Consider the following 16,120-nt stretch of genomic DNA (forward strand, 5'->3'; position numbering starts at 1 on the left):
TATTAGTGCGCTTTGTCAGGAATAAATAATTGGTAAATTTGGTCTGATTGATCTACTGGTCTTCTCTTTGACAGAACGAACTCGCAAAATTGTTAGGTGCGCCAGTGTGTGGATTAGGACATAGCAATTTATGTGTTAAGTGTTGATCGCAATTTGGAGTCAGATCAATAACTAAAATCCGTAACCTAACACAGCCAATCGCAGGGCATATATATATGAATATGATTATTTGAGAACGTCCTTAACAAAAATCGTTCTCTTTTTAATATCGTGCACATATATGGACTGTAGGGGGCGCATAGTTTAGTGCGGGAACGCGAAGAAGAAAATGGACACGTGATTTGACGTCACGTGCAACGTATGGTTCCCTTACAGCGGATTTCTCCAGAATATTTTGTTCAACGTGCTTACTATTCACGTATAAGTCCGTGTCTTCTGTTACAGTTATGGATTTAATTGATTGAGCTTCACCGGTTAGTTTTTTTTTTTTATGTCTCCTGTCGTAGGAGACTCTCCCCGCTAGCCAGCTAGCTAATCTTGTAGCCGGTTAGCTTTCCAGAGAACAACATCAACGGAAGAAGCCAAAAAGAATTTCAGGTAAGTGGCTTTAAATTCTACCCTATCAGGCTTTGTGGACGCGTGGAAACAAGAGAAACAGAGTGTCAGATGTATTTTTGATTTATCTAAGTGCTTTTATGCTGCAAAATGCACGCATGTCAAGGAAGTCAAAGCAATAAATTGTTGTAGAATCCTGTATTAAAAATAAAAATGCATGAGCAGATGTGCGTGGTTGATTCTGGCACTTGGTAAAGGCAAGCCAAGAAGTACCATTTTCATATATATATACTAGATAAAAATTCATGCAAGGCAAAGTTAACTGCTTTTGTGGTATAGCAACCAAATAGTGTGTCTACTTTCCTTACCTGAAAGTATGCAATTGTTTTTGTTGTGCGTTTACTTAACACTTCAAATTGAGGGTCGATAAGCTCCCATGCTGTTTTTGCTAAGTTTTTCAATCAATACCATTACGAGATCTTAATTCTTGATTCGTCACCGATACTGACAGCAAATAGTGGTGCCATTAGTAGTTTTGATAAACATATTTTCTCCCAAAAACAGTGATCAATAATAAAAAAAAAAACACATACTCACATGTGACAATTTTCCTTAAAATTGCATGAAATAAATGGCAGCTTTCTATTCTTCTCATCTTTGTTTGTTTCTGATAAAACAGCCACAAGAGGGCAGCCGATAACTCAGTTAGGGCTGGTTAGGGTACTCGCCCCTCTTAAGCCAGCAGATAAGATTTTGCAGAACATATGGAATTTCTTTTTTAATTTTGAGGGTAATAACATTTCTTCTTGGCTTCTGAATACAGTGTCAATGACCGCTATCTTCCCTTCACTGATGACATGATGCATCCATCAACGAGAAAGGACTTCATCTCGCTTACGCTCACTGATCCAAACTGCCACATTTACAACAATGCGAAACACCGCAAACAGTCATACTGGAGGGTAGGTACACACACTCACTTGGACACAGATATCTCATCTGCTCATGTATTGTAGGTTGATGTTATGGTTATTTCACAATGTCAATCAACGTTATTATGATTGGATGCCGTGTTTTCATGGACACTAAAAATATTGATTCATTTAGGACTTGGGTCTTCAAGCATCACACTTTTGGTTGGAACAAATTATTTTGACATATAAAGATAGACCAAATATACTAGGTAATGATAGTAGCTGGATAGGTATAGATAATAGTCGTGCCAACAAAATCTTACTCCGTCCATTTGTAATGTTAGTTACTTTGGATATTTTTCTCATTAGCGCTGCTAAGTTAACGCTGCACTATTGCCTCTAGACCGCACTTTTCTGTTTGCTGAAATTGATTTTTAACACAAACTCAATCATCCATTCATCTGTACAATGTTGCTATATATAGCACTGTGTGTGAGCAGATGTGATCCCATAAATGCAACATTAAAACAAGACTGTCAGTCAAGTATTTTGCATCGCTGAGTTATGGCTAAAAAAAAAAAAAAAAAAAAATCTAACTAATGGAGTCAGGTTCCTGTCAAAGACCTTGGGTTGTTTGTTCTTCACAGAACAAATAAAACTTTGCCCTTAGGCACCTTATTACACTTAAAAAATGCAGTTATTTGTTTGTGATCTGTATTTATCTGAAATTTTATTATTTGTCTTATCTGTTTATGTGTCCTTTGTATATACTGTATTGTGGAAAGAGTTAGGAATTTTAGTATGCATTGCTCTACCCTTTTTACAAATCAGACAACTTGGCTGTCAGAAGGATTTCCCCTCACCAAATGCAAAAGACAAGATAATGGCTTTTTGTTCAGTGTGCCGCATCAAATGTCAGCATATTTGTGTGGTAGCAAAACATGCATCCCACTGACTAAAGATTAGACTGAAGGAGGAATCCATGAGAACAAACATCAAACGATAAGAAAAGTCGCAAAAGAATAATGCAGTTAGGTGTGAAGTATCGATAAATGACAGGTTACTGCAGACAATGTACATATTATAAATCAATGTTAGCTCATTTTAAAATTTAGTGTTTTGTTACATAAATGAACCCCGACCTTGGTTTACGTGCCAACAGAAATGGAAGCAGCTGTCTCGACTGCAGCGAAGCCTTATCCTCTTTCTCCTTGCTCTCACTCTCGTATTGGCACTCCTCTCTTATTCCCACATATCAAAACCAAGAACAGGTAAGTGGCCTTGTTTGAATGCACATCACGCTCGGTAATCCGGTTGCAGTAGTGGAAACAATCAGCTGGATTTTGCCCTTAATGAGATAGCTAATGACGATTAATCCTCCGATATTGCCATTTCTTGTAGTCATATTGCTAGCGGTTTAGAAAAGGTTGATTCACAATATCCCAATTTAGCTAAACCTTATGTATGTGTTTCTTTGCCTGTTTTTAGATTTTTCAAAAAAGGAAGACTGGCTGGAAATGAATAAAGATGAGCTGAAGCGTGCATTTCCTGATTTGAATCTTAAACCAGTTGTGAGTCCACATTCTGTGACTGACCCTAAAGGACCAAACAGCCACATTTTTCAAAAACTTCCCATAAATGTGAGAAACATTTCTATGTATATGTTCCTTGAAACCATAGCAACACTTTTTCTGGACATGCACACTCACAGAACGTATGTAAGGTAACGGATTAGAAACAAATGACATTTTTACGTGTATATTTTAATATGGTCTGAGCACAGAAAGACATAACCCACACCCTATATTTTAAAATGGTCTGAGCACATAAAGGCAAAACCCGCACCCCTTAAATGTCCGCAACGAATTAAAGTGCTGCTTGTGTAGTAAATTGAAACATTTGCTGTGCATGTCAACAGAAAAAAATTCTTAAGAGAGGACCACCAAATCTTCAGAAAAATGTAAACGTTTCACACACTTTTGTCATGGGAAGACAAGAACAAGTACAAGATGAAGAGGAAAATGGAGAGAAGCAAAAAAAGTTGGTCAGGTAGGCTTTTTGCCTATGAAAGCATTACTGATATAGTGTTTGCAAGCTGCATTGCAGTGATTGAAGCATCTTTTTACTGGTACTTAAAAGTTCACAGTCCCACTTTTAAAGAACTGTACACGTTTTCTTCTTTTACTCAGCTGGAGAGGAGCAATGATTGAAGCTGATCAGGTAACTGAGCCTCCACCCTCAGCTATTGAGAAGGTTGCTGCGGGTGTCCCGGTACCAGCAATCCCAGCCGCAACTGTCCCAACCACTGGTCAGTGCCAAATTTCCTTTGTTGGCATTCTTACTACAAGGTAATGTAAGACCAAACTATCGATGAGGGAGCTGGAATTTTGTGACATAAGAACCTATTGCCTTTAACGTTTGTTTGCCATTTCCAAATAAACCAGTCCTATGGAATTAGTATGATAACTTCCGAAACATTTTTTTTTCCTCTTTCGCTCTCACTTTGTCTTTGGACAAGGAGTTTTTTTTTTCACAAGGCCCTCTTTCTGTATTTTGTGCATTGATTATTTGAAATTTGGCAAAATGTCCTTCATCTCTAGAATGACAATTTTACACACACACACACACACACACATGTATGTGTGTGTGTATGTATTTTTTTTATCCCAAAAAACACACACAGCTACTTGCATGCTATACAGCACAACTGACTCAATGACTGGATGCGACTGAAGTTATTATCCTCCTGCCTTTTTGTTTATAGGTGAATTTGGAGGTTTGGACAGGCTGGAGGCCGTGCGTGATGCCTTCAGACATGCATGGAAGGGCTACAAAGACTACGCCTGGGGCCACGATGAACTCAAGCCCATCTCAAAGTCGTTTAGCGAGTGGTTTGGTCTGGGTTTGACCCTCATTGATTCCCTGGACACCATGTGGATTATGGGCCTGAAAGAAGGTACTTTGTTAACTGGAAATATTTCATGTGAACTGTTTTTTTTTTAGGTGGAACAATTCCTAAATGAATGCTTTGACATGAAGAATAATTCAAGTATCTTGATGACATTAAATAGGCAAGCTAAGCCAGGTTGTACTGTAATTGTTTATAATTTGGTCATCATGCAAATCAAATGTGACATAATTAAATCAGAATCAGCTTTATTGACCAAGTTGGGCATGCCAAACAGGGAATTTGACTCCAATTGTTCTCAGCCTCTGTACAACATTTAAGTGACTGACGACATTCAGGTAACTAACAATATTTAAGTGAGGAGAACAAGATGTTATTGCACAGTGATGACTTTGAGTCTCTATGAGTGGTGAGAGTTCATCAGAGCGACAGCCTGGGGGAAGAAGCTGTGTCTGTAGGTTTTGGCGTACAGCACTCTGTAACGCCGTCCGGAGGGGAGTAGTTTGAACAGACTATGTACTGGGTGAGAAGGGTCTGCGGAGATGATACTTGCACGTTTCCTGGTCCAGGACATGTAGCAGTCTTAGATAGATAGGAGGTTGGTCCCGATTATATTATTTCCGCAGACCTAATTGTCTGTTGCAGTCTGCGCTTGTCTTGTTTGGTGGCCGATCCAAACCAGAGAGTGATGGAGCTACAGAGGGTAAACTGGGTGATGGCAGTGTAGAAGGTTTTCAGCAGCTCCTGTGGCAGGTTGAACTTCCTGAGCTGTCTCAGAAAGTACAACCTCTGCTGGGCCTTTTTCCGGACGGAGTCTATGTGGCCAGTTCAGGTCCCGGGAGATTGTGGATCCTAGGAACGTGAAGGTGTCTGGTGAGAATAGCATTGCTGAGGATGGTGAGGGGTGGAAGTGGCGATGAAGTCCACTGTCATCTCCACGGTCTTGAGGTGCTTGCAATAAATGTTATGTGTCGTCACACACTTGATCGTCGTCACAAATGTTATATGTCATCACACACTCGTATAGCTCTGTACTAACTTTACTGTTTTATTTTCATCATAGCCTCATACATTTTTGGATGGCATTCAGTTTGACATTGTTTTTTTTGTTCAGAGTTTGCAGAGGCAAAGCAATGGATAGAGCAGAAGCTTTCTTTCAACCAAAATGTGGATGTGAATCTTTTCGAGACAACCATTCGTATCCTTGGTGGTCTGCTGAGTACCTACCATCTAACAGGAGACCAGCTGTTCCTGAATAAAGCTGTGAGTCATCCCGCAAGCAACTCTTTTCTGTTTCAGCGGGTGCCTTTTTTGTTAAAAGCCAAACTCGCTCTTTGTTTTGTTGTTGTGCTGACGTTACTGTAAGTAATTTATTTAGGAATTACAAGCTGTGTCAGAAAGTTATCATGACTGGTGTCACAAAATATATCTTTCAAACCACAGCACAGTTGCACAGAATCCTGAAAGGAATCCTTCCTGGAGTGCTTGAGGATGTAACAAAGAAGGCTGGGAAGCTGCAGGGGGTTATTGTTAAATTAATTGTAAGGACATCTTGTAGTTTGGTTTTGAAATATGTCTTTAGTGGTACCAGTCCTGGAGCTTTTCTGACATACCTTGTGTTTTCAAGAAACTCAATTTGACGGCGCTGCTTACAGAAAGACCTTGGGTCCAGGTTGATGCCTGCCTTCAAAACACCTTCTAAGATTCCTTTCTCTGACGTGAATATCGGGAAGGGAACAGCTCACCCGCCTCGATGGACGACTGATAGTTCCATGGCTGAGGTCACAAGCATTCAGCTGGAATTCAGAGAGCTGAGCCGTCTCACTCAGGACCCACAGTACAAGGTCAGAAAGGCAGAACATCACCAAATCTGGTGTAGTGTGTGTTGTGATGTGTGTGTCATGTTTCTAATTACCTAATGTATGACTCTTGACGCAGTGTCATACAAACATGTTATTTGCATTGTAGGTGCATATTATCCCTGTTCCATTTACAAAGAAATATGAAATGTGCCCCTCCAAAAACTTTTTGTGAAACTAAATACTTTAGTGGGTTGCATTGCGGTCCGTTTGACGATTGGATTGGGGAAGAAAACAAGTCAGTCACTGTTATAAAATAAAAAAAGATTTAAAAGGGAAGGGAAATCAAGTTGTGCTTTGGTGTGCTGCTATTATGACTGTGGGCAAGCAGACTTTATCTGAACAGCAAGGTGTGTGGAAATGTAGGTGACATTAAGCAGATTAACTTTTTTTTTTTTTTTTTTAAATACATTTACCGTAATTTCCGGACTATAAGCCGCACCTGACTATAAACCGCACCAGCTAAAATTCTGGGATATTTTAGTCTTTCTCTTACATAAACCGCACCGGACTATAAGCCGCACGTGCACATGAGTTTTTTACAAAGAAAGACAGTACACAGTAAGCCGTAAAAATCCATAAATACGCCGCGCTGCCATTTAAGCCTCAGGGTTCAAAGTAACCTTCTGAATAAAATGCATTAAAAGTTCACATTCATTACAACTTGTTTTTGGTGAGCAAAATGTCAGAAGAATTGAATTTAAATGCTGATTGATTGGGTTTTAATACAATGCAGATGGTCCAAACAGCGCCACTGCTTTCTGTAATCTCTGAGTCACATGGCAGAGTAAGAGAAAGTGTTTAGAGCCCTTTGACGCAGGTCACCTAGCGTGCATTCCTACTAAAGCTCATAATAGTCACAAGCAACACAGCCAGAATAAGCAGCAGCCATAGTAGTGTTTCAAAATAGTATTTTTGTTGTTGTTTTTTTCTTCAAGATACCGCACAACAGTGGCCCACAGCCTTTTTACGAGTGTATAAAACTGATCAAGTCATCACAAAAATCACGAAAAAAAATCTTGTATAACCGCACCTGACTATAAGCCGCAGGGTTAAAAATTTTGGAAAATAGTCACGGCTTATAGTCCGGAAATTACGGTATGTGTTCGTGACATGAAAATCCTTTTCAGGAGGCCGTAGACGAGGTAATGAGGCAGGTCCACAAGCTGCCGGGCAAACATGATGGTCTCATCCCAATGTTCATCAACACCAACAGTGGCCAGTTTTCTCACAGAGGCATTTATACATTGGGCGCCAGAGCTGACAGCTACTATGAATACCTGCTCAAGCAGTGGCTCCAGGGAGGCAAGACTGAAGATGAGTGAGTGAGGACATGTTCAATGGAACATAAAAATAGATGCACGTTTTATTAGTATCAATCTGATGGTCTTATTTCTATTCTGTCAGGTTGTTGGAGGACTACATTGAAGCAATCGATGGAGTGAAAAAACACCTCGTCAGACAAACGGGGCCACGCAAATTGACCTTTGTTGGGGAGCTGTCCCATAACCGCTTCAGTCCCAAAATGGTAGAAATGCAAACAAAGACGTGCCAAATATTGAAACTTTGCTTGTTCGGATGGTATAAAACTTCTTATTTATGTTTTGAAAACCTTTGCGTTACCTTGTCATTGTATTTAGCAATACTTTGCACATCTCGGTGGGCCACTTATCCAGCTATTGATTTTAATTGGATACATTGGAGTCAAACTCAAAATGATCAACTTGTAAATATTTTTCTTGTCTTCCAATCAAATCCCTCTTTTTTCAGGACCACCTGGTATGTTTCCTGCCCGGGACCCTGGCACTGGGAGCCCACAATGACCTTCCAGGGGACCACATGGATTTAGCTTCACAGTTAATGGAGACTTGTCACCACATGTACAAACAGATGGAGACTGGACTTAGCCCAGAGATTGTGCATTTCAACCTACATGCCACTGATAATAATGACATTAATGTCAAGGTAAGGTTTTACATCCCTTAGCATTTTTTTTAATTTTGCACTTTCAAAAGGTGTCCTTATAAGAGTTACTGTCTTATTTCTTTGAATACCTTGTATTGACCTGCGATGCATTTCACAATTTGCAGTATTTTTTTCCGTCCAGTTTTGTTATTGGGGGCAAAAAAGAAGGGTCTACAGGATGCATAGATTTTTCTTGCATAATTTACATTGCATGACTTCCGAGTTGATATTATTTTGTGATTGCTGTGTCGAAAGTTTTTTCTTTTTGCTGTTCTGTTTTTTAAAAAAATATAGCCTGCAGACCGACATAACCTGCTGAGACCAGAAACAGTGGAGAGTCTGTTCTACATGTACAGATTCACAAAGGACCCCAAGTACAGAGAATGGGGATGGGAAATTCTGCAGAGTTTCAACAAGTATACCAAGGTAAAATGTATGAACAGCTACAGGCTTACCAAAATAATTTAGAGATCCCTTGTACATTAAAACTTCTTAACAGCAAATAATTTATTAGAAGATAGAAAGTAGTATACACACGTGCACAAAATACTCTGTAGCCCTCTGTTAATGAAACCAAAACCCACACAATGGTTACAGAACTAGCTTGAATCTAAAAGTACAAATAACACTGGTCAACAGGTTGTTAGAAATTGTTTTAATCAGAGAAATGTTTCTTGATGATTTTTTTTTTTTTTTTTTTTTTTCCAAACCAACCCTAGTTTTTATTTCTTAAGCCGATCAGGTGATAATAATGACGTAATAATAATTAATAATAATAATACATATGAATTAAAGGTTACAGAACTTTGGAGTATTTAGCTGATAGTCTTCAAAACATATATGGACTTAAACTTAAATATTACCTTCATAAAGACAGAATATATATATATTTTTTTTTAAGCCACTCTAGTGTATTGTTAACCTTGCTCGCAAGCTGATTTCCCACAGTATTTGTGAGTTCACCAAAACACAATATCGATCTTGTACTGAACTTTATTTTCTCTGAGCCGAACCACCGGAGGTACGGACCAATCACAAAGCAACAATGTGTTTGGGGGCGGGGTATGTGGCTGCGCCGAAAACAACAAGCACTACGGCCGGGGGAAACAAAACAACCAATCAAACTTTGGGACAACCAGTGAACGAATGCGTGGACGCGGCAATTCATTCTGTTCTCACAGTTACTCACAGTTTCCTTTTGGAAGAAGAGCAGCAAGTGTACATTTTTAGCTGGAAAAGAGGTTTGTGTTTCTTAAACTGCTTGATTAGCATTTACGTTGCCATGATTGGTCAAAACAGAAGTTTTGGTAGGCTGTGCAAGTTGCCACATCACGCAATCAGCTTGAATGTTATAGTATTGTGGGCATGCTGGAGCCTATCCCAGCAGATTTTGTGGAATAGGCGGAGTAAATCTTGTGGTCGCCAGGTAACCGCAGGGCAGCTCTAGTACTGGACATTTTGTATTCGTGTCATTTTGTATTCCAAAGCATCTTTACCCATTAATTTCCTCACAATAATACATTTGAGCCACCTGAGCACCAACCTGCTTATTTATAGGTTTCAGATGGAGGCTACACATCTATCAACAATGTCCGTGACCCTGAGAACCTGGAGCCCAGAGACAAAATGGAGAGTTTCTTCCTGGGTGAGACATTGAAATACTTTTACCTGCTCTTTTCTGATGACATGGATCTTCTCAGTCTGGACAAATATGTCTTCAACACCGAGGCCCACCCGCTTCCTATATGGCCCTCGCCACCCAAGTGATGGCACCATGCAGGAGATATGTGCTTCAGTCCTTGTAAGAGTCTTGGCGTTCCTCAGCCAGGTGCGCTGTCAAGCTACTGGACTGCTGTGTTGGTCAATGACCCATGGGGGAGCAGGCTACCATTGCTTTGGTACGTTTTCAATGTGGAGGAATTTCTGTGAAATATTTCTCAAGGAAAAGCGCTGAGCTGGTCTCTGCTGTAAATAAAAAGGTTTGGATGTGGGCCTGGGATTTGTTATATGTGGAAGGTCTTTATCCCCTGAGGGGCATTGATACTTCTTGTAGTATGTATGAACACCAAGTGTGTTTTTGACTCTTGACTATGAGAGGGTTGTGAAGTTTCTATTTAAACAGATTGCTGTCAGTTCTTGTATGCAATTTGAATCTTAAATACACAAGGGATTAATAAAGTTGAGTCTAAGTCTACATGTTAGCCTTTTGGACAAAATCCTCTGCTGTATTTGTTAAGTCACTAATTGTCAGAATCTTAATCTTGTATTCAATTTCAATTCATTGCTAAAAATCCTACAGGCTTTATTGTACAAAAGCTAGTTCAATTAGCAAAATGTTTATAGCCAACCATTCCATTCATACAGGTATTTTTGCATGGCGCAAAAAGAACATGAATAACTGCTCTGTACTTAAGCGTCACCAACCCCTGCAGGCTTAAGAAAGAAAGATTTGTGAGTCCACTTTGTTAATCATGTCGTATTGGAATGTCACCAAGATATACTGGATGCCAAAGAGCTGGGAAGCCCCAGAATGCGTTTACTCACCAAGAACTGCTAATAGCAACAAAGAGCCAAGTAGATGCAAAATTCATTATCAAATTGATGTATTAAAAAAAATAATAATAATGAAAGGGAATATTAGTATTTAGATCAGGGGTGGGCAATTCTGACGTTGGAGGCTTCCTGTGTGTTTTATATGCCTGCGGCAACACATCTAGGAACAGGGATACAAAGATAGAAAAGGGCTCCCATAACAGTGGGGGAGACTTGAACTGCCCAAAAGTCATGTTAAGGTGAAGAATTTAGGAAAACCCCCAAATTTGTTTTGTTGCTCTTTTAAGTAATTCCCAAGTGGTTGTACTTCACCCCTGAATAGCATCAGCGCCAAGGACATCTACGTATAAAATTGTGATTCAGACATTTCTTAAGACGTTCTCCTCTCATGGCGAAGATCCAATCTGTTCATGTTCTGATTTAACAGAGGTCTACACACTGAGCCACATAACTGAATGTGCACTAAAGTCACCCACGCTATACTGTGCCTGATCTCTGTCGTCGTGTATTGTTGCTGCAGGCTTATGAAGCGGCAGCAGACACATATTGGCTGTTTTCTATTGATTGTAGTGTGCAGCTGACAAAATGTAAATGTACATATTTTGTATAAATGATTTTGAACTTGCATTTCCTGCTCCAACAGCAATTTTAAGTTTGAGCATTCCACTTTTAACATCAGAACCACTGCCATATTTGCACCCTCTTTCCGTTCCATCAAGATGCCTTCTGTTTTACCTGCAACTAATGTCTGCTTAATAATTGATAAGTTTTTGACTTTGTGGAAAAATTGTAAATAACCTAATTAAATATACATACATTTCACTTCTACAATGACTTATTTCACACTGTCATGCTCCTATTTAATTATCCCTAAAAGACGATATATAGAGCTATTAAATGGTGATCTTTTACCACAAAGCTATTAAGGTTTTCAATCAACCTTGAGATTCAACAAATGTTCAACAAATGTGTCAGTTAATGAAGTGTGTGCGTCAAGCACAACCATTTGGAGATTTCCTTACACTTAACTCAGTTTTTATTTGTATTTAGACATTTAAGAATGTTACTAATCAGGCTTCTCAGTTAGTGATCGATCTTTACACACAGTAATCAAGAAAAAAAATAATACAGCTTTAAACAAAAATACTGCCAGACTTTGATTTCATCCAGCTCTCAGCGATGTCCTCAAAAAACCCAATTGACTTCCTATCAACACATCCTAATGACAAAGGGATTGAAACTAAATTAGCCGTTTAATCCTTTATCACTAATTCATAGAAGACTGTAATTTTCTCATTACACCTAATTGAATCATCACCAAGCAATTCACCTTCCAATGGAAAATGATAATATATACCTGAAGAAGAATACATAGAATTTTTAAACAATAAACACCACAGATTTGTTAGTTTACCCCTTTTTTCCACATATTCCACGGTCAGATTCCCAACACTCATCACTGCTTTCCTCTGCCTACAAGACGAGTAGTACCGTTTGTTTTGTATGATATAGTGAGTACTGTATTTGTTTTTACAAAACCAGCTAAACAGCTAACTTAAACCTAAAACAAAAATGTACAGTATTTGGAGCCTAATCCTAATTAAGACAGTGTACAGTAGGTGGTGCCAGAGACTCTCATTTTGTCAACAGGGCAATTGATGGATGTGTAGACAGACAGACAGACAGACAGACAGACAGACAGACAGACAGACAGACAGACAGACAGACAGACAGACAGACAGACTTAGCTGGATGGATACTAGACCTGGTCCAGACAAGACTGGAATTGCAAATCATTCACAGCATGAAAAATGATGAGCTACTATTATATCCCATTTTAATAAATTATGTAAAACAATGATTAACAATGCCATTTGAATTATATTTATTTGTATGCTTTTGTTTTATTCAAGAAATGTTGAGAAAGAAAAGATGAACAAGTCAGTGTTCTGTTTGTTCATTCAAACAGTCGAATAGGGCCTTTTGCTTTCATTGCATGCGTTATTTGGAATGCTGGTCCAAATAGCACTGAAGTTGTTTTTGTTGTATCGTTATTTCCGGCCGTGTGGGATTTACAGTATTTCCATCGTAGGTGGCAAATCTAAGCCAACACGTTCACATGGTCTGCGCATAATTAGCTTGGCATAGTTCTCAGGTTTATGCTATTGATGACCCGTGGGATACTCTGTTGGAAGTGCTATGATGGTCTGTGGTTAGGCTGGCAGATTTTGCCCGAGGCTTAAAGCTGCACCTCTCCCACAGATGGAAACAAAAAATAAGTTTTCAGAAACTAATTGTTTCCCAGGAGGAGTCTAGAGGGATTTTCTTTGAGAACCCTGCAGCTATCCGTATGCTGTGGCCAACAAATTGGAGCAAAAAAAAAAAGGGCTGTGAATATGCCCATTTGATGAACGGGACAATAAAACAGTAAAATGGGAAAGAGCGTTTTTTTCTGCCACTATACTAGTGTGACACCCTTGTCCAATCCTTTTGAATGGTTTCCTACTAATTTTCAATAACATTTTTAGTAGGTTAAGTGTTACCTAAAAAATCAAGCACTTTTGTACATTAATTCATGTCCTCGGCACAGGAATGCAAATGGCAAAGCGAGAGCATGTTCGCTGAGAGCTGAATCTATCAAAGAAGCAGCAGAGAGGATGGCATGCACCAGACTGTGTCATGAGATGTTATCAGTCAGCAAAATGCCAACTGCAACACTGTTGTCTCCCATGTGAGGGATTAAAAGAACAGACATGGAATTAAGGATTTAGTAGTGACAGATGAGTCTACCAGCCATAATCACTTACAAGGCAGTACTTTTCATTAAAAATAAAAAATAAAAGGTCACTTTAATATACCCCCTCAACACAGATAAGTAAATAATAGCAATTGGTGGTCAAAATGTTAAAAGGTGCATAAAATGTTACTTCCTAAATCGAAAATAGAAGTACTTTAAAATGCTGGGAATAAACAAACATCTCATCTGAAGATAAAGATGAGTGATTTATAGGCCCATTACATTTGAGCAAAAACTTAGATGCATTTTTTACTACCTGTTGGAAGTGGGAGAAGTGCTTAAACAAGAGCAGAAGGTATCAAAAAAGATAATTGCGTGTGTGTGTATAAATAAAAAAAAGCGTCCCAAAAATATATATCTTTTTAAAATGATTTCAATTTAATTTTCAGAATCTGCTCTAACCAGACCAGAGAGTGGTAATACTATAAAAGTGGTCCTTTCTCAGCTTAACAACCACGGTGAAAAATGTAGTGCAGGTCATTTTGCAGAGCTTGGGGCGCAGTGATGTAAAAACGTGCTTTTAACACACACTAAACAGCGGAGTGATTCATGATTGCTACCTGTCCCTAGAGAGTCTGCATCTGGTTGCAAAGATAGTCGTATGTGTGTGTGTGTGTGTGTGTGTGTGTGTTTGGGTCCGAGAGAGTGTATGTTTGCATAGGAAACTAAAACGTTATGATAGCTCTTCCATAACTCTCTGTGCTGTGCTAGTAAGAACACACACACACTTACGTGGTTGGCTTACTCTTTAGAACAGGGTTGTCAAAGTTTTTTCGCAGGCCGCATTGTAGTCATAGTTTCTTTCGGAGGCCTATTATGACTGTGAAGCCAAATAAATGTATGAGCACCTCATATTATATACAGTAAAAGCTACAAAACAAACTGACAACTCGCTTTCAAATCAGATGGGTAAAAACTGGTCAAATATAGAAAAAAAAAAGATATTACTAAAAGTGAAGACAATTTGCAATTCTAGTAATGACACACAAATTTGATGCACAATTTGTCTTTGCGGGCCACATAAAATGATGTGGCGGGCCGTATCTGGCCCCCGGGCCTTGTGTTTGACACCCGTGCTTTAGAACAAGTACAAACACAAGAAGGTGTAGTTTTTTGTCGATGTTTTTGTTTTAACCCCACCATAGAGTATCAATAATTCTAATTATTTCAATGTAATATACAGTACTATAAATACTAGCGTGATCATTGGATGACAAAGCAAAACCACCGGTTCAATCCCATAATGTGAAACAATTAGTAGTGCAAAATGAAGCGACCGTTATCTGCGGGCTTGTTACTTAAGAATAACGTTTAACACATTCAACCTGCTGTGGGTGCAAGAATATTTTACATTTGACTTGTAAACATGACTAACAGCTCACCTGTTTATGGACCATTGAGCTTCCATTTGTGGAATACTGATGACTCAGTTAAGCATTCAGTCATACACAGTTAAGCCTATTAGATGAATGCTATAAGCCTTGTTAAGCGCTCAGAATGATTACAGCTTCACATGAAATGTTTTAATTAAGTTGGGAGGAGGTATCCTCTTATGCAAAACAATTTTCTTGAACTAAAGTGACTTGGAAATATTGAACAGCTCCAGGACAGTACAAAATGAGTTGTTTTTGGAATATAATTTCAAATATAGTCCAACCTTTTCTAATCTCTAATAGCATGCGATTGCTACTGCAATGCAAATGACTGAGAGATGGAAATAAATTCAACACAAAAGTAGCAATTGTAATTTTCAGGATGAAACCATTCCACACTCACAGAGCAACAAATGCATGTCCCTCTTATGCAGTTGTCATATTGTTGTTACAATTAAGGGGGCAGCAATATGTGGCAGTTATGTTGGCACTCATGATGGTCATCAAATGATATGATAACAACAGACAACCATGCACAAAACGGCATTGTTGATGACATTCAGTTTACACAAAGACAATGAGTGACATCAAACCGCCTACATTTGGAAAAACAATACTTAAAACATTATCGATGGCTCGACACGCAACTGTCAGCTGCCTTCTTCTGTAATAACTTGAAAGCAATTTCAAAGAAAACTATGAGATTCACTTAATTTAGAAAAACAAAATCTCACTTTTCTCTGGATTGGCAAAAATTGCCATCAGTGGGTATTTATTTATTAGCCACCATAAACAGGAAAAGAGACAGCACGGATGTCTTGGAAATGCGAAACGAAAACTGAAAACATGATTACATTAACTGATAAGCCTCCTTTGGAAATACTGTAGGTACACCATTTTTTGTGAAAATGCACTTGGCTTTATCTTGGCTGCTCGGGAGGGCTGCATTGACTTGCTTACAATTCTGCTGTGTCACTTGCATCTCTTTGAAGGTAGAGTCCGATAATGTGTGATTCCACTCAACTCAGCTTTAACCTTATGTGCTCTGTCTTTCGACACCATATACCTCAGCCACTATTTGTGTGCACACACACATATATATATATATATATATATATATATGTATATATATATATATATATATGGATTTTATTTTAGTAGTCGCATTAGCAGCACTTTACTTTTCCTAGGCACTG

At 38.8% G+C, this 16,120-nt stretch overlaps 1 protein-coding gene across 2 annotated transcripts; it reads left to right on the plus strand.

The window, feature by feature from the left end:
* The first annotated feature begins 300 nt into the window (after positions 1 to 300).
* man1b1a (mannosidase, alpha, class 1B, member 1a) lies at positions 301 to 11,576 on the plus strand. Of its 2 annotated transcripts, none has more exons than XM_049737198.2 (14): positions 301 to 597; positions 1,379 to 1,517; positions 2,632 to 2,740; positions 2,958 to 3,040; positions 3,388 to 3,518; positions 3,659 to 3,777; positions 4,234 to 4,425; positions 5,492 to 5,640; positions 6,033 to 6,221; positions 7,367 to 7,557; positions 7,644 to 7,764; positions 8,007 to 8,201; positions 8,496 to 8,627; positions 9,759 to 11,576. In XM_049737198.2, exons 2-14 carry the CDS (start codon positions 1,413 to 1,415, stop codon positions 9,966 to 9,968), a joined length of 1,926 nt encoding a protein of 641 aa, XP_049593155.1. In that variant the 5' UTR covers positions 301 to 597; positions 1,379 to 1,412; the 3' UTR covers positions 9,969 to 11,576. The 2 variants fall into 2 exon arrangements, with proteins under 2 accessions (XP_049593155.1, XP_049593154.1); XM_049737197.1 differs by having other exon boundaries at positions 302 to 597; positions 2,958 to 3,109.
* The last annotated feature ends 4,544 nt before the right edge of the window (positions 11,577 to 16,120 follow it).

This window comes from Syngnathus scovelli, chromosome 13, assembly GCF_024217435.2.
Source record: "Syngnathus scovelli strain Florida chromosome 13, RoL_Ssco_1.2, whole genome shotgun sequence".
NCBI lineage: Eukaryota > Metazoa > Chordata > Actinopteri > Syngnathiformes > Syngnathidae > Syngnathus > Syngnathus scovelli.